This window comes from Hemicordylus capensis, chromosome 3 (genome assembly GCF_027244095.1).
Source record: "Hemicordylus capensis ecotype Gifberg chromosome 3, rHemCap1.1.pri, whole genome shotgun sequence".
Taxonomy (NCBI): Eukaryota; Metazoa; Chordata; class Lepidosauria; order Squamata; family Cordylidae; genus Hemicordylus; species Hemicordylus capensis.
This window is the reverse complement of record NC_069659.1, coordinates 119,517,667-119,536,186: the sequence shown is the minus strand read 5'-3', so window position 1 is coordinate 119,536,186 and position 18,520 is coordinate 119,517,667. Positions and strand designations below refer to the sequence as shown.

General features: G+C 43.4%; 1 protein-coding gene across 5 annotated transcripts in view; it reads right to left on the bottom strand.

Moving 5' to 3' along the window:
• The window catches only part of ARHGAP6 (Rho GTPase activating protein 6), a 404,943-nt gene that overhangs the window by 29,088 nt on the left and 357,335 nt on the right, over positions 1–18,520 (bottom strand). For all 5 annotated transcript variants that reach the window (XR_008319601.1, XM_053310319.1, XM_053310320.1 and 2 more), the window contains exons 3-4: positions 15,104–15,175; positions 2,108–2,364 (exon numbers count right to left, since the gene is read on the bottom strand). Coding sequence is in view for 4 of the 5 variants with exons in the window: in XM_053310319.1 (XP_053166294.1) it covers positions 2,108–2,364; positions 15,104–15,175 (329 nt within the window). In the remaining variant the exon portion in view is untranslated. The remainder of the gene's footprint in view (positions 1–2,107; positions 2,365–15,103; positions 15,176–18,520) is intronic.

The window sequence follows — 18,520 nt, the reverse complement described above, 5'->3', positions numbered from 1 at the left end:
CAGGTTGGTCTCTGGGTCATCTAAGAGAGGCCATTTTACTCCTTTGTTGAAGGAACTACACTGGCTGCCGATACGTTTCTGGGCAAAATACGAGATGATGGTTGTTACCTATAAAGTGCTAAGCAGCTTAGGCACTGGGTATTTAAGAGAATGCCTTCTTCACCATGAGCCCCACTGCCTGCTAAGATCATCTGGAGAGATTCATCTGTAGTTGCTGCCAACTTGTTTGGTGGCTACTCCGGAGCAAGCCTTCTCTGTTGCTGCCCCTGGACTTTGGAATGCACTCCCTGTTGAAATAAGAGCCTCCCCATCTCTGGCAAATTTTAAAAAGGCACTGACACATTTATTCACCCAGGCTTTTAATTAGATTTATAGTTTTAATATTTTTAATAGTGGGTTTTAAATGTTTATGTTCTACATTATTTTAATTATTAATCAATTTGATGTTTTAAATTATTTTAATTGTAAACCACCCAGAGACACAGGTTTTTGGTGGTACAGAAATTATTGTAAATACATAGAAGAGAGAGAGAGAGAGAGAGAGAGAGAGAGAGAGAGAGAGAGAGAGAAGCTTCCAAAGGAATCCTTGTGTCCCCTGAGGTGTTGGCCAATTACTGTGTCCATCTCATTCTCTCCCACATACAGCTCTCCCACATACAGTTGAGAATGAGAGAAGACTGTTAAACATGACAGCTATCATTTCAATCAGGGCTGACTTCAGTTTAACTATGGTAGAAAAGACCTGGGATTCCAATTCGTGTAAGATAGGCAGTGCCTGGAAAACCTGCATAATGCCAGCAGCACACACAAGTAACTAGAATCAGAGCTGAAGGGAGGTTTTTACAAGTCACCCCCTTGCCCAACGCAAAAACCCAGAACTAGGGCATCCCCAGCATATGGCTTCCTGTTCAGACTGTACTTGGAAGACCTCACTTCCTAGCTAAGTAGTTTTATTGTCCAATTGCTCTCACCATTAACAGGTTTCTCCTAACTCTGAACCAAAATTCTATTCTCCTGCAACGTGAGGTGATCCAGTCATGACCCTGATGGAGCTGACAAGTCTGCAATTTTCTAGGTGACAGTCCTTCAGAAATTTGAAGAAGACTATCAAGCTTCCCTTCGGTCTTTTCTTTTCTAGCCTAAACCAAACTAGTTCCTTCAAGCTTTCGTCATAGAGCTGGTTTTCCAGATTACTGACCATCATTGTTGCCCTTCTCAAAACCTGTTGTAATTTGTCTACATTTGTCAGCAGCAGTCAGAACTGGACACAGTACTCCAGATGAGGTCTTACTAGAATGAATAAAATGGAACTATTACATCCCATGACATGGAAGTGATGATTCTATTAATGCAGCCTAAGACCACACCACCCTTTTGCAGCCGCTTTACACAGCTGAATGACATCCAGCTTAGAATTTACTACTGCCAAAAGAGACATTCCCTCCATCCTATACTATGCATTGGACTTTGCATTCACCTCTGCTGCATTTCATTTTGTTAGTTTTAATCCTGTTTTCCATTGTACTAAAGTCATTTTGAATTTTATTTCCATCTCCTGTGGTGTTAGCTATTCTTCCTGGTATTACATCATATGCAAATCTGATGAAGTCACAGATAAAAATGTTGAAGCGAGTACCAAATCCAGAACAAAACCCCACAGCACCCTACTTGAACACTTCATTCAGCTGTTGAGGAACATTGTTTGAGTGCAGTTTTTTTAAAATCAGCTGTGAATCCACACAACAGTATCATCACCTAGCCCATATATGATCAGTTGCTAATCAATATACATATAAGAAACATTATCAAAAGCTTTGTTGAAATAAAGATAAATTACATTCACAGCATTCCCACAATCCAGTAAGCTAGTAACCTTAACAAATAAATAAATAAGATTAGTCTGGCAGGATTTATTCTTTATACTTTCATGTTGGCTTCTACTAATCACTGTAATCAAGATGTGTATCAATTGATTGCTTTATTATCTTTTTAGTCACTTTCCTGGTATCAGAGTCAGACTGACCACAGTTTCCTGAAAACTCCTTTTAGAAGTTAGGAAAGACTAAATTAATAGGAACTCATAGGATTGAATTAATGGGAAACTTACCCTCCTCCTTACTCGTGGGGCTGGCTCTGGTGTGTTAGGGGAAGTAGATTCATTTGGTGTTTCCGAGGTGGAGCTAAGAGATGAGTTACTGCTTGAGAGTTCTTTGTTCTGTCTTTTACTCCCAAATGGTAAAAGGGATGCTACAAATTCTGAAACATCTCTCTGCTCTTCCTTCTGGGTATCCTGTTTCAATTTGTAGGCTCGATCATTAGCTATTACTTGTGATAATGGCATTCCAAATGCCTGTGGTATGAATTCTGGGGGAAAAGAAGAAGAATTTGCTTACATATTTCAAGTGCTAAAAAATGAAAATCTTTCTGAAGACTCTCTCTTCTTTGTATAACTGTTAGATTATAATGCCGCACCTATTTAAAAGGGATTTCCTTTTAATGTTTTAATGTTTTCTGGGAGTCATTTAAAGGGATTCCCTTTTAAATGACTCCCAGAAAACATATTTTGTAAAGTGAAATTCAGTGTTAGCATTTTTCAGATATGTTTGGTGAGCCTGCCCAGTGTTGTGGGAGCAGTTGCTTGGAGAGGTGTAAGCATAGATTATAAAGAGCATGTGGGGGAGCAAAAAGAAAATGAGATAAACGTAATGACACTGAGTCTGAAAACTGCATTCAACCGCCCATTTTGTCCTGTGCAATTTGGGCAAGGATAGCTTATCAAAAGCAGTGGTTACAATTTAAGCTTTAGATGCATGTGTAGAGAAATGGAAGCCATCTAAAATAATGGGTTAAATTTGACAGCAGAACTGCCACAACCTTTAACAAGCTATTTCAATTCAGTGCTCACAGCAAGAAACTTGAACACAAATTATTTCTCCCAGTGACCTCCAAACACTTTGCTTTAAAAAAAGAACAGGTTGTTTGGCTTAGTGCGATTGCAAATGTATATTTTTAGATTATAGCCTTGATTTCTTCTAGCTAACGTTAAAGCAATACAGTCACAATGCAATAATGAGAGGCATTATTGTCTTACTGAGCATAAAAGAAAAATGATATATAGAAATGAAAAAGCAGGAAAATATGCAACAAAGAATGCTTGAATCAGATTTCTGAGAAATAATCAACATGCTATTTTATATTTACCATGGGGATACCCCTCTCTTGGATAGGCTGTGGCATGTTAACATCACTAGTGGAAATTATTGTTTGAATTGTTCCAACATAAATAGTAAGAAATATTTTATATTAACATAGAATTGGCAGAAAGTAAACATGTAAGAAGAATGTGTCTATTTTCTGGCTACAACCAATGAAAAATTAAATATTTATTCACACTGGTGCATTTTTTCCTGGAAATAACCAGTAATGGAATGAGGTACAGAACTCTAGCACTCCAGCAGGTACAGTAAAACAACAGTTCCACTAGATGATTCTAGAATTCCTTTAGAATTCATGTAGATTACATAATCAAACCAGGCATTTCTCAATGGCTGGAACAATCATCACGCGATCTATCCCCATTGTTCTTTCAAAGCAGAAAAAGCGAATTATAATGGAACAAGACTCCTCGGCCTTCAGTTAATCTTACAAACTCCAAATATACTACATTTTCCTTTACTCTATTTTATTATGTACTGGTAGAGTTCAATGAAAGAACTCCACTGTATAATTTTTCAGGGAATGTAGGTGGCATTTAGAATCAATGCACATGTAAAATATCTGAAGAACAATATTTTCAAGAAGCTGTTGCCATCTCTGATGTTAACACACATGGTCAGAAAGAGCACCTTAAGATTAAAAATCATTAATTTATCCATAGAACCTAAACAGAATTCCCACAGAGGATATAAAAACAAACAAACAGAAATCGAATTCAGAGGAACTGGAACTGAACTGCAAATGCACTGGACATCACAAGAACCAATTTTTCATATCGCAATGGGCATTTCCTCTTCAACCTCCAAACAGCTAATTCTCTATTCAATTACAGAGGAAATGTAGAAACAAAAATAACTACACATACTAGTGCGTAAAACGTGGAGAAGTTAAGAGGGTCAAAACAGAACCTGCTCAAATCCTATTTGAACAATTGTCAGATTTAATTTCCCCACATCTGATGAGATTTGTCATGTTCTGTTTAAGTGATTTGCTCAAATGAATAAAGTTATCTGGATTTTAGAATTCTTCTCATTTTAAATACCACATATATGTTAAAATGTCATAACAAGGTTAGTATTAAATGCCTTTAAGCAGCACTTTCCTCTAAAAATGCCAGTGCTTATTTAGCAAGTTAAGCTATTGCACCAACAAAAGAGAGTAGAGGCACACATCACTTTGTTTTAAGGGAATTGAAGTACCATTGTTTCAGTGCAGCCCTGAAATACTAGAGCACTAGCAATATTCACAACAGAGAGTAGGAATATGTATCCAGCTGTGGCCATAAAGACAGCCTAAGTAGGTTATGGTCAGCCCCAACTCCTCATCTTATTTAAGCCCAGTCATTCCTGCCCCATATTTGGCATGCATGTCTATCACTCATCACCCTTTGCCTATGGCCCCTCTAAGCAGATCTGTGGGTTTCCATATTTCATTCTTCTTGACCTTTTACTGTGTGCTGCTCATGTAACTTTTCTGGATTGCCCTAAAGCTAGGTGGGTGACAACCCACAAGGCTACATTAATTGCTCTGATTTCTTATCCAAGAGTCAATGCACCTCACAATATTCTCTTCAAATGCCTCTTCCCTCAGTGCAAGTGACCAGCCCTGTTGGTTACTAACACGGGAACGTTCTCCATTTCCACATAACACTGTGCAGTGGAACAGTTAAAATAGCGGCAGAAGAGAGCTGGGATTGATACACTGGCAAATGACATCACAAACGCACTACGGGTTCCTCTTTCTGGCTGCTGTTGAAGCATTTATGACTTTTAAAAATATATATATTGTATCGATGAACTGTAGATATTACCCCCGCAAAAAACCCCACCCCAGAGAAATGTATTGTAAATGTTTATACAGGTCTTTATTCTGTACTTCAAAAAACAGTCAATTAAAAAGAGTTGCTTTGCCCTATGTACAGTGAGGGAAATAAGTATTTGATCCCCTGCTGATTTTGTCCGTTTGCCCTCTGACACAGAAATGACCAGGCTATAATTGGAATGGTAGGTTTATTGTAGCTGTGAGAAACAGAATAACAACAAACAAACCCTCAAAAGCCCAGTGCCCAAAAGTCAGCGATGGATTTGCATTGTAGTGAAGGAAATAAGTATGCGATCCCCTATCAACCAGCAAGATTTCAGGCTCCCAGGTGTCTTTTCACTATATGCAGGTAACGAGCTGAGATGAGGAACACCCTCTGTAAGGGAGTGCTCCTAATCCCAGCTTGTTACAGTACCTGTATAAAAGACACCAGTCCATAGAAGCAAGCAATCACTCAGCTTCCAAACTCACCACCATGCCCAAGACCTGTCGAAGGATGTCAGGGACAAGGTTGTAGACGTGCACAAGGCTGGACTGGGCTACAAGACTATCGCCAAGCAGCTTGGTGAGAAGGTGACTACAGTTGGCACGATAACTCGCAAATGGAAGAAACACAAAATAACTGTCAGTCTCCCTCGGTCTGGGGCTCCATGCAAGATCTCACCTCGTGGAGTTGCAATGATCATGAGAATGGTGACAAAGCAGCCCAGAACTACACGGGGGGAACTTGTCAATGATCTCAGGGCAGCTGGAACCATAGTCACCAAGAAAACAATTGGTAACACACTACGCCGTGAAGGACTGAAATCTTGCAGTGCCTGCAAGGTCCCCCTGCTCAAGGCAGCACATGTACAGGCCCGTCTGCAGTTTGCCAATGCACATCTGGATGATCCAGAGGAGAACTGGGCGAAAGTGTTGTGTTCAGATGAGACCAAAATCGAGCTCTTTGGCATCAACTCAACTCGCTGTGTGTGGAGGAGGAGGAATGCTGCCTATGAGCCCAAGAACATCATCCCCACTGTCAAACATGGAGGTGGACACATTATGCTTTGGGGGTGTTTTTCTGCTAAGGGGACAGGACACCTTCACCGCATCGAAGGGACGATGGACGGGACCATGTACCGTCAGATCTTGGGTGAGCACCTCCTTCCCTCAGCCAGGGCATTGAGAATGGGTCGTGGATGGGTATGACAATGACCCAAAACACACAGCCAAGGCAACAAAGGAGTGGCTCAAGAAGAAGCACATGAAGGTCCTGGAGTGGCCCAGCCAGTCTCCAGACCTTAATCCCATAGAAAATCTGTGGAGGGAGCTGAAGGTTCGGGTTGCCAAAAATCAGCCTCGAAGCCTTTCTGACTTGGAGAGGATCTGCAAAGAGGAGTGGGACAACATCCCTCCTGGGTTGTGTGCAAACCTGGTGGCCAACTACAAGAAACGCCTGACCTCTGTGATTGCCAACAAGGGTTTTGCCACCAAGTACTAAGACATCTTTTGTGAAGGGATCGAATACTTATTCCCCTCACTACAATGCAAATCCATCGCTGACTTTTGGGCACTGGGCTTTTGAGGGTTTGTTTGTTGTTATTCTGTCTCCCACAGCTACAATAAACCTACCATTCCAATTATAGCCTGGTCATTTCTGTGTCAGAGGGCAAACGGACAAAATCAGCAGGGGATCAAATACTCATTTCCCTCACTGTAGTTCCTATAAAGGTGATTGGTTTGGTAAGGGGAACACTTTCAATCAAATAAACGTCTGCACATTCCCCAAACATACCCAAATATAGCATTCCTTTACTCTAAGCTTGCCTTTTCCTCCAGAACCATTTTGTCAGTATAGATTGGAGGCTGACAAAGGAAAGCCCACTTGATTACACGTGAGACGTAGTTATAGAAGATTACTATATTATTTCTACAGAAAAAGTATAGTGGAACTGACAAATAGAAATCCTGGGATAGGATGGAATTCATTATGAGTCCATAAAATACCTATGACTACCCTCCATGAAGGAGAAATAACCATTTGGCATCTGTGTGTATCTGATCGAACTTAAAGAGGACTACAATCATGTTAGAACAGAATGAGAATTCATTTAAACCTTCAATTTTTTTACATAGCCAAAGAGCAAACCAGAGGCAGGAAGACTCAAGAACATAAGAACAGCCCTGTTGGACAGTTCACATAGGGTCAGCTCCTCTCTGCATTCCCTGGCAGATCTTTTTCCTGTGCGTTCCCACTGGCTTCCTTAGGTTTTTCCTCCAACCAATCATAAATCACATCGGAGGAGGAGAAGGAGAGCTTTTCTGTTGCTGTTAGATTGACAGCTACAGAGGAGCGGAACAGCATGACAAATTGACAAAAGCTGGATCAAACAGCAGAACACTTAACCCTTGCCTTTGTGAGTGACTGCCTTTATCACTTCATGTTCCTCCCCTCCACACACACAAATACCTCAGACGATTTAAGAGGCAGGGAAGTTTAAAGCAGAGATTAGAGCCTTCTCTGTGTCATGAAGAAAAATGCAGGCTAATGGAATCAGCTCAGACAAAAAGGCTCAGGTTACAAGTTTGAAGTCTACTCTGGGAAGAGCAGAAGCAGCTTCAGGAGGTGAGCAAGCTTTTCTAAACAGAACAACATCAAGCCTTCCCCCCATTCAAACTAACTAACAGGATGAGGCACTGGTTTCTCTTTAAGGGATAAGTCCTAGTCCGTGTTTTTGTTAATTGCCAGGGCTAGAATTTGCCAGGGTTAGCAAACTCCTGTGGCATCCAGTTTCTGTTTGTCCCTGCCTGGAGGAGGTGGAGTCAGCTAGGGCTGTGGGAGGCCCCACAATCCTTTGAGCCACATCCTGTGTCTCAGTTTTAAGCCCACTCTCTACGTAAGAGGCGAAGGCCTGAGAGCATAGCGAACAGAGCACAGCCAACAGGGATAGCAAACAGGACATTCACGTTTTGCGGGAGATTAGCGGGAAGTGTGTGGTGGAGCCTGGAACAAGTCCCTGTGATCACAAAGGAGTCCATTGGAGAAGAGAAGGTAAGTACAAATCCCTTCCTCATATAAAAACTGATCCCACTCTCATATCCCTGAGAAAGGCTGCTTGGACAGTTAAATAGCTGACCAATACAGCTGAGACCTATCCTTCTAATAAATTATCTCTAAATACAGCTAACAAAACTAGCCATGAGGACAGAAAGTCAGCAGGAGATGAGGCACTTTCCAGTGTATTGCACAGAGTGCCACATGTATGACTATTTGCTCCATGGGCAGAAGTCATGGGTGTGTGCTCTGTGGAAGGAGCTCCTGGCTCTCAGGGAACAAGTTAGTTCCCTCGTGATCAAGGTGGCAGATCTGGAGAAGCTCAGAGAGACAGAGACACATGCGGATGAGACCTTCAGGGACGTGGCAGAGGCATCCCACTCCAGGGCTGATAGCTCCTCTGCTGTCAGGGAGAATGAAGGTCTTGGGCAAGGAGAACACTGGTCTGAGGAAGAGGGAAATGCTCCTTTAGAAGGGACCCCTTCCATGGAAGATGAGCCCTTATCCTTTCACACAAGAGATACTACTCTGGGGGTTAGGGGCCTCCTTGTATTGGGTGATTCAATCATTAGAGGTATAGAGAGATGGGTTTGTGACCCATGTGTTAACCACATGGAGACTTGCCTTCCTGGTGCAAAGGTTGCAGACATCATGCTGTGTCTATATAGGCTGTTAGGCAGTACTGGGGAGGAGACAGCTGTCGTGGTGCACATGGTCCCTGGATATAAACTCTATAGAAAGGACAGGGAGGGGTGCCTTGGAGGAGGGGTAACACTGTATGTTAAAGAAGGGATAGAATCTAACAAGGTAGAAAACCTAGGAGGACTGGAGTCCTCCACAGAAACCCTGTAGGTGACAATACAAGGCCTGAAAGGAAATGTGCTACCAGGGACATGCTATCGCCCTCCGGATCAAGCTGACAGTGACTGGGAGCTGCAGGAGGAAATTGGGGAGGCGTCAAGAAGAGGTAGGACAGTAATCATGGGTGACTTCAGTTATCCACACATAGACTGAGTAAATTCACAGTCAGGTAATGTCAAAGAGGTCAAATTTCTAGATACGCTGAATGACTGTGCCCTAGAACAGTTGGTCTTGGAACCAACCAGAGAGAAGGCGACCTTGGACTTAATCCTGAGTGGCACCCAGAACCTGGAGCGTGAGGTCAGTGTCATCGACCCTTTAGGGAACAGTGACCATAGTGCAGTCAAATTCAGCATACATGTGAGGAGAGAATCACCAAGTCTAACACAGACACTTTGAATTTCAGAAGAGGAAACTTCTACAAAATGAGGAGTATGGTTAAAAGAAAGCTGAAAGGGAAAATCAGGAGAGTCACTTTGCTCTGGAATGTATGGAGTTTAATGAAAGTCACAATACTAGAAGCCGTGTTAGACTGTATAGCCATAAGGAAGAAAGATACCACTAAGTTCAGGAGGATGCCAGCATGGCTAACAGGTAATGTCAAGGAAGCCATAAAAGGGAAGAAGACTTCCTTCTAAAATTGGAAGGCCTGTCCAAATGAAGAGAACAGAAAGGAACACAAACATTGGCAAACAAAATACAAGTGACAATAAGGGAGGCAAAAAGAGAATCTGAGGAACAATTAGCTAAAAGCATCAAGGGAATAACAAGAACGTCTATAAATACATCAGATGCAGGAAACCTGCCAGGGAGGCGACTGGACCATTAGACACTGAGGGACTGAAAGGGATTATTAAGGAGGATATGGAGGTTGCAGAGAAGCTAAATGAGTTATATGCGTCTGTCTTCATGGCAGACGATACTGAGCATATACCTGTTCCTGAACCAGGCTTTTCGGGGATGGAGGATAAAGAATTGAGTCAGATAGAAGAGTTGATGTTTTAAACTGCCTGAAAAAACTCAAAACTAGCAAATAGCCAGGGCTGGATGGCATCCATCCAAGAGCCCTCAAAGAACTCGAATGTGAAACTGCCAACTTCCTGGCTAAAATATATAACTTATCCCTGCAGTCAGACTCTGCACTGGAGGACTTGAAAGTAGCCAATGTAACACCGATTTTCAAAAAAGGATCCAGGGGCGATCCAGGAAATTACAGGCCGGTTAGCTTAACGTCCTTTCCAAGCAAATTGATGGAAAGCATCCTCAAGGATAAAATTGTAAAGCACATAGAAGAACAGGCCCTGCTGGGAGAGAACCAGCATGGCTTCTGCAAAGGTAAATCTTGCCTCACCAACCTTTTGGAGTAGAAATGGAGAGTTTTCACAATGGAGGGAAGTAAGAAGTGGGGTCCTCCAGGGATCTGTACTGGGACCGGTGCTTTTTAATTTATTCATAAATTATCTAGAAGTAGGGGTGAGCAGCGAGGTAGCCAAATTTGCAGATCATACCAAACTCATTTGGGTAGTGAAATCCAAAACACATTATGAGGAGCTCCAAAAGTATCTCTCCAAACTGAGGGAGTGGCCGACAAAGTGGCAAATGCACTTCAAAGTTGGGAAGTGTAAAGTGATGCACATTGGTACCAAAAACCCCAACTTCAAGTATACGTTGATGGGATCTGAGCTGTTGGTGACTGACCAAGAGAGGGATCTTGGGGTCGTGGTAGACAGCTTGTTGAAAGTGTCGACTCATTGTGCAGCAGCTGTGAAAAAGGCCAATTCCATGCTAGGGATCATTAGGAAAGGGATTGAAAATAAAAGGCTAATATTATAATGCCCTTATACAAAACGATGGTGCGGCCAAACCTGGAGTACTGTGTACAATTCTGGTCACCACATCTAAAAAGGACATTGTAAAACTAGAAAATGTGCAGAAGAGGGCAACTGAGATGATCAGGGGCCTAGAGCACCTTCCTTATGTGGCTAGGCTACAACATCTGGGGCTTTTTAGTTTAGAAAAAAGACGACTGCAGGGAGACATGATAGAGGTCTATAAAATCATGCATGGTGTGGAGAAAGTGGAAAGAGAGAAATTCTTCTCCCTCTCACATAACACTAGAACCAGGGGTCACTCCATGAAATTGATTGCCAGGAGGTCTAGGACCAGCAAAAGTTGGTACTTTTTCACACAACGTATAATCAACTTGTGGAATTCTGTTCCACAAGATGTGGTGACAGCCAACAACCTGGATGGCTTTAAGAGGGGTTTAGATAACTTCATGGAGGAGAAGTCTATCGACAGCTACTAGTTGGAGAGCTATAGGCCACCTCCAGCCTCAAAGGCAGGATGCCTCTGAGTATCAGTTGCAGGGGAATAACAGCAGGAGAGAGGGCATGCCCTCAACTCCTGCCTGTGGCTTCCAGCGGCATCTGGTGGGCCACTATGCGAAATAGGATGCTGGACTAGATGGGCCTTGGGCCTGATCCAGCAGGGCTGTTCTTATGTTCTTATCCATTCTACATATCTAAAGCCTATGTAAAACTCCTCTTCACTGAGTTTTGAAAAGCCAAATTACTGGCATGGCCACTGCACACATCAAAGGAGAAGCGGCGGGGCACAACAGAAGCCTCGGGGTCCCTCCCTCCCCTGCAAAAGCCGCTGAAACGAGAGGATTTTTTAAAAGCTGGACATCAAGCTGGACATCAGGGCTAAGCCAGAATGTGCAGCCTTGATTCAGGGGAAAACTGAGTCCTGTCTGTAATGGTTCCTGATAGTCCGCAGGGACTTCGGGGTCAATGCAGCTATATGTGGACTGGCACACTCTATTCCGTAGGAGTTTCTGAGGAAAAGCCATGTGTGTAAAGCCTCCAGGCAGAATGAGGGGCTCTTCGCTCAGTTCTCTTTCATCCTCCTAAAAGTAATCATGTAAACAATAGTAAGGTGATTGGACTTGTAAATAATTTTCTCCAGTACATTTAACAGAATGGGTAGATTAATTCTCCAAAACATCTCATATGCTAAATAATGCAGGAGAATATTTTTTTACAAGTCTAGTGATTGTCTCTTAAATGCAAGTCGATCAAGTCTCTAGTTCCCAAAGAAACACAATGCATAGCTCAGGAAGGTCAGTACGAGTCTGTCTCTCTAAATCATATAGATGAAGGTGGTTCTATCAGCCCTAAGCTAGCCAACTCTGAAAGAGCCTCAATTAAGCCCTATCCATGCCATTTTTAAATTATGTACAATCTGTGTCCAGTGTTTACATGAACAGTTATTCATACAACATGTTTACTGCATACACAGTAGTACATGTTCTATCTGTTCTTGGCACTTGAGCAGGCATGTTCACTTTTCAAATGAACTCTCATAAAGTCATTCACACAAAACACGGGCACATTTACAGACACTTGTATGCATGTACAACATTATGTCTGAAATCCTTTACTTAAGGGAAGAGAACAGTTTAACATGCTCCTGATAAGTTTTTCCTGTGTAAAATCATGGCATCATAGGACTAATGAAATATGTTTGAGAAATCTGCATTTTCTTCTCCTCCTGTCTCAATTATTGCCTTCTTGCTAGTCCCCAAGAATTAAACCATAGGCTTAGCAAGACAGCTGCAAATCAGTGCTTGCAGGCAGGCAGACTTAGAAGAAAGCCACTGTGAATGAGAACACTCAAGGCACATCTGTGCAAGGACGCCTACACGTGTGATGTGCTGTACAGAGCAGAATGTTTGTTTTGGACAAGTTGCCTGGCAATGGGAGGCAGTCTCTTTATACACTTCTCAAATGCTTTTTAAAAAACACAATTGTGCGAGTGCTGAAGAGAACATTTTTCAGCTCACTGTCAAGCATAAAAGGGAAAGGGCGGTGGGGGTTGAGGGGTGGCCATGAATGCTGTTTAGGGCAGTGTGGGTTGACATGAATCAAGTCACCACAGTGTATTCAAATCCTCACTGGGAGGAACAATACCAAGAGGTTTATTTAAATGATTAGGCATAACATGCAGTACACAAAAGGAGAAACCCCACAAAGAAAAATTAAGCCAAAATCTGCTTGCAAGGCAACCACTTTTTCAATTTTCCTCATGTTTAACACATGCAAGACCCAAGCAGTTCAGCTCTAGGAGTGTGCACAAAACTGGTTTGCCTGGTTCAAGTCTGAACTGGACTTTAACCCAATCAGGCATGTTCAGTTTGGTGTCCCCCAACAGACCCCTGACTTGGCTCAAATTTGAGCTGGTTCAGGGGTTCTAAAGTTAGTTTTTTAAAAAACACAAAAAACCCCACCACTTACTGCTGGGTCCGGTGGTCTCCGGACATGCTGCCGCAGCCATGACTGTGTGTGTGTGTGTGTGTGTGTGTGTGTGTGTGTGTGATTTCCCCCTCCATCTGCCAGCATGACCTCACTCTTCCAAGGCCCTTCAGGCCATTTTGGCCCTTTTCCCGGTGGCGGTGGCCATTTTGGAGACTGCCATACACGCACTCTTGCCATTTGCATGGCCTGGGTCATGACCTGGCCACACAAATGGCCAGGTTACATGCGCGATGGCCTCCAAAATTGCCACCACCACTAGAGAAATGGCAGGAACAGACCTTGGAAGAGCGGGGGGAGGCCGGTGGGGGAGGGGGAAATGCATCTGCGCCTTCTAGCTGGTATGCTAAGCTGCAGCCTTTCCTGGATAGACAAAGCCTGACCAGTTATTCAAGCTCTAATATATTGCTTAGATGGGGGTTCCCAACCTGTGGTGCTACAGATGTTGCTGAATTACAACTCCCATAATCCCCAGTCACAATAAATTGTAGCTGTGAACAATGGGAGTTCTAGTTCAACAACATCTGGAGAACCACAGCTTGGGAACCTCTGGCTTAGAATACCACAATGTGCTGAATATGAGGCTGCCCTTGAAGACTGTTTGGAAACTACAAACAATACAAAATGAAGTAGCTAAATTACTAATCAAATGTTGTGTTCCATCCCACATGCAAGAACCTATGAGGTTCAAGTAAGTGTGCAAGAACCTATGAGGTTCAAGTAAGTGGGTAAGGAGGTAAGGCAAGTGGGGCTGCAAAACCCTTGATAGCTCTGAGTAAGCAGCTGCTCCTACAAGGACCAGACTACTACTCCCAGGCTCCACTCTCTGCTTGGAAAGCACAGAGATTCAAAGAGGCAGCTTCTGACCCTGGAGTCTTGTGATCCTTCTCCACTCCATCATATCCTTTCTGTCCCATTGTCTAAGGCTGCACACATCATATGCAGACAAGTGTATACTTGGGGTAGAAGGGGTCAATTCATTAGGTAGCCTGGTGAGCACTGGTTCTGGGATTCTTCAAATCTAGTGTTTCTGGCTCTGGAAGATTTTGCCTGGTATCAGGGCTGACATCTAGATGAATATCACACATGCAGAAAAATGTTCCATATGTAAAAGAGAGGGGCAATTTTTAGTAATCTTGCCTTCCCTCTGCAGTTTGCAGAGAGAAGAGGAGATTATATGTCCACCTCGCAAACACCTCCCTGCCGCCCCTTCCCGACGTTGCTCTTCAAAACTCCCAGGCGTCCTTTGCGCCCAAAGCCCCAGTTCGGCCCGAGACTTTGCGGAGAGAGGAGCTCTGTTTGCGAGCTCCTCTCCTTCGAGTTGTGGGGCCCTGATCGGCCCGACTGACGCGGGCCTTGTTGGGATTGGGACTCGGGTGGCTGGGAGGTCGGGCGGCGGCGGCTGTAGTTCGGACCAATTTGGCCCGTGATCCGGCCTTGTGGGGGTGGCTTCTTTGGCCTGAAATCGGGCCTTGTGTTGGGCAGCTGGGTGGGTGGTCATCGTCGTCAGTAGTTTGGGCCGATTTGGCCCGTAATCCGGTCAGGTGGGGGCGGTGACGTCGGCTGGTGTCCTGCCGCCCCAATTACTCGTAGAATTATGGGCGCCAAGCGGGAAAGCGGCGGGAGGGGTAAGTAAAGCCTCCCACCACTCTTAAAGATACCCCCCACCCGAACCGGACCGCCCAGGTCCGTACCGGTCTGGAGGCTTTTTAAATGGCCTCCGGACCAGTCCGGGCCCATCCCTAGATACAACTATTTGGCCAAAACAGAACTCTACACTAGAGTTAGCTATTCATGCATTTTGTAATATCCCATGTATTTATTTCATGTAAATATATACGTTTTACTGTACCTTTATCTTTGTTTTTCTCCTTTCCAAGGGAATCCAGTTTCTTTCGTAATGATTTCTTCCTCTTTTGTCCATCTACAAGTTAAAAAAATAATAATATTGTAACAAAGAGAGAAAGGTGTAGGATATTTGGTATTGGGCCAGATACTTCCTACCCACCCAACTCAAACAATTTTTCATAGTTCAAATTTTTGTGAACTGATGCCCACTACAGATGCAGGAAGTATTTTATTCATTCCTAGAATTTATATTCTACCTTTCAGTGTTTAAAAATATACTCAATACAACTTTTATTACAAGCTATTTTTGGTGTATTAAAACTTAAAATGTTTACTGTATTAAGAGTGTGCTCAGGCTCCAAACTAACACACTCGCAGGCAAAGCTGCCCCAGCTTCCAGAGGACAGGAATCATCCAGAATTGCCACTCAGTCTGGTCCAAAGACAATACAAAGCAGCAGTGAAAGGGCAGGGCAGCCAGACCTGAGTGGTCATGGCACTGATGACCTTCAACCACAAAGCTTTGCACAAGGCACACAGTGGCTCAATAACATGCTAGGCCAGTGCATGTTCCTATGAGACCAGGACAAAGCCTTGTAAGAGGTGGCGAACCTCTTGCAAGACTGTCAAGGGCATACAGGCAATTCAAAAGCAGTCAAAAGGAGGAAGCAGAAGCAGCTGGAGTAATGGCCTTGGGTCCTGGAGGAGGGCCTGGCTAATGGAAACTGGAAAAAGGGATGTCATAGTGGATACAATCTCCCTTCCTTCCATTCTGAGGCACAAGCTATGAGAAAGCACAGGCGAGCACCTTTGACAAGGGTTATTTTATGTATTAAAAACAGATAAGATACACTAAAATAAAAAGATGTGGATTGGCAGGGAAGGGACAGCGACAAATTACCCAAACACAATAGATGTTATCTTCCTGTGCCTGAGTAAATATACCATTATACCCACACTCCACCAATATACACATGCACATGTGCACACACATATGTAGAGTGAGGTCAAAACATCAAGACATACATATTGGCATAATATTCACGTAATTGTGTGCTTGCATGGTGGGTTTCTATGTGCGTGCATCAAGTATGACACCAAGCGGTAGCAGGCACTGCCCCCTAAATAATTTGTGCTTCACTATCCAGCAGACTGGAATTTCACAGAGAAGTGTCAGACAATACAGTCATAGTATATTATGGTCCTATACGAATAGCCCTGCTGGATCAGGCCCAAGGCCTATCTAGTCCAGCAATCTGTTTCACACAGCGGCCCACCAAATGCCTCTGAGAAGCCCACAGGCAAGAGGTGAGGACATCTCCTCTTTCTTGCTGTTGCTCCCCTGCAACTGGTATTAGAAAAGAATCTTGTATCCGAGACTGGAGATGGCCTCTAGTACCAAACTAGTAGCCATTGATAGACCTGTTCTCCATGAATTTGTCTAAGCCCCTTTTAAAGCCATCCAAGCTAGTGGCCATCACCAAATCCCATGGCAAAAATTCCATAGATTAATTATGCACTGTGTGAGAAAGTACTTTTCACACAGAGCCAGCATGGTGTAGTGGTTAAAGTGGTTAGAGTGCTGGACTAGGACCGGGGAGACCCGAGTTCAAACCCCCCTTCAGCCATGATACTAGCTGGGTGACTCTGGGCCAGTCACTTCTCTCTCAGCCTAACCTACTTCACAGGATTGTTGCGAGGAGAAGCCTAAGTATGTAGTACTGGGCTAAATGGAGGAAGAGCGAGATATAAATTGTAAAAAATATATTTTAAAAAATTGTTGGTCCTAAATTGTCTGGCCTTCAGTTTCATGGGATGACCCGTTTCTGCTGTTGTGAGAAAGGGAGAAAAAATCATCTGTGTCCACTCTCCCTACTCTATGCATAATTTTATACACCTCTATCATGTCTACCCCATAGTCACCTCTTTTCCAAAGAAAATAGCCCCAGATGCTGTATTCCAGGCCCTTGATCATCTTGGTAGCCCTCTTCTGCATCTTTTCCAGTTCTACAATGTCCTTCTTAAGATACGGTGATCAGAACTGTATGCAGTACTCCAAATGTGGCCGCATCATAGATTTGTATAAGGGCATTATAATATTAACATTATTATTTTCAGTCCCCTTTCTAATGATTCCTAGCATGGAATTTGCCTTTTTAAAAGCTGCTGCACACTGAGTTGACACTTTTAATGAGGTTTCCACCATGATTCCAAGATCCCTCTCTTGGTCAGTCACTAACAGCTCATACTCCATCAGTGTATATGTGAAGTTGGGGTGGGTTTCCCCCCCCCCCAAATACGCATCACTTTATACTTGCTTACACTAAACCACATTTGCCATTTTGTCAACCACCCATTCAGTTTGGAGAGATCCTTTTGGAACTCCTCACAATCTGTTTTGGAGTTCCCTGTCCTAAATAGTTTAAAGTGATCTGCAAATCTGGCCACTTCGCTTCTTACCCCAACTTCTAGAACATTTATGAATAAGTTAAACAGCACTGGTCCCAGTACCAATCCCTGGGGGACCCCACTTCTTACTTCCCCGCATTGTGAAAACTGTCCTTTTATTCCTACCCTCTGTTTCCTGTCCTTCAACCAGTTACCAATCCACACATGAACCTGTCCCGTTATCCCATGACTACTAAGTTTACTCAAGAGCCTTTGGTGGGTAACTTTGTCAAAAGCTTTTTGGAAGTCCAAGTGTACTATGTCAATTGGATCACCTTTATCCACATGCCTGTTGACACTCTCAAAGAACTCCAGAAGGTTAGTGAGGCAAGACTTGCTCTTGCAGAAGCCATGCTGGTTCTCCTTCATATATGGCCTTCTATATGTTTAATAATTTTGTCTTAAGTAGGGTTTCCATCAATTTATCTGGCACACTACTTAAACTAACAGGGTTGTAGTTTCCTGTATCTTCTCTGGATCCCCCTTTTTGAAAATCGGAGTTACATAAGCTATTTTCCAGTCTGCTGATATGGAGCCCGATTGCAGGGATAAGTTACTTATTTGTGCTAGGAGATCAGCAACTTCTCATTAAGTTCCTTCAAAACTCTTGGTTGGATGCCAACTGTCCCTGATGATTTGTTACTTTTTAGTTTTTCAAGACAGTTCAGAATATCCTCTCTTATCACTTCAAATTGGCCCAGTTCTTCAACCTCCAAGCTTGAGAAGCTCAGTTCCGGAGTGGGTACATGGTCACTGGGTGTATAGTCACAGCAGGTATATGTTCATCCGCTGCCATGAAGACAGATGAAAACAACACATTCAGCCACACATTAAGTCAACACTTTCAACAAGCTGTCCACCACGACCCCAAGATTCCTGTCCTGGTCAGTCACCGACGGCTCAGATCCCATCAACGTATACTTGAAGTTGGGGTTTTTCATTCCAATGTGCATCACTGAATGGCATGTGCCATT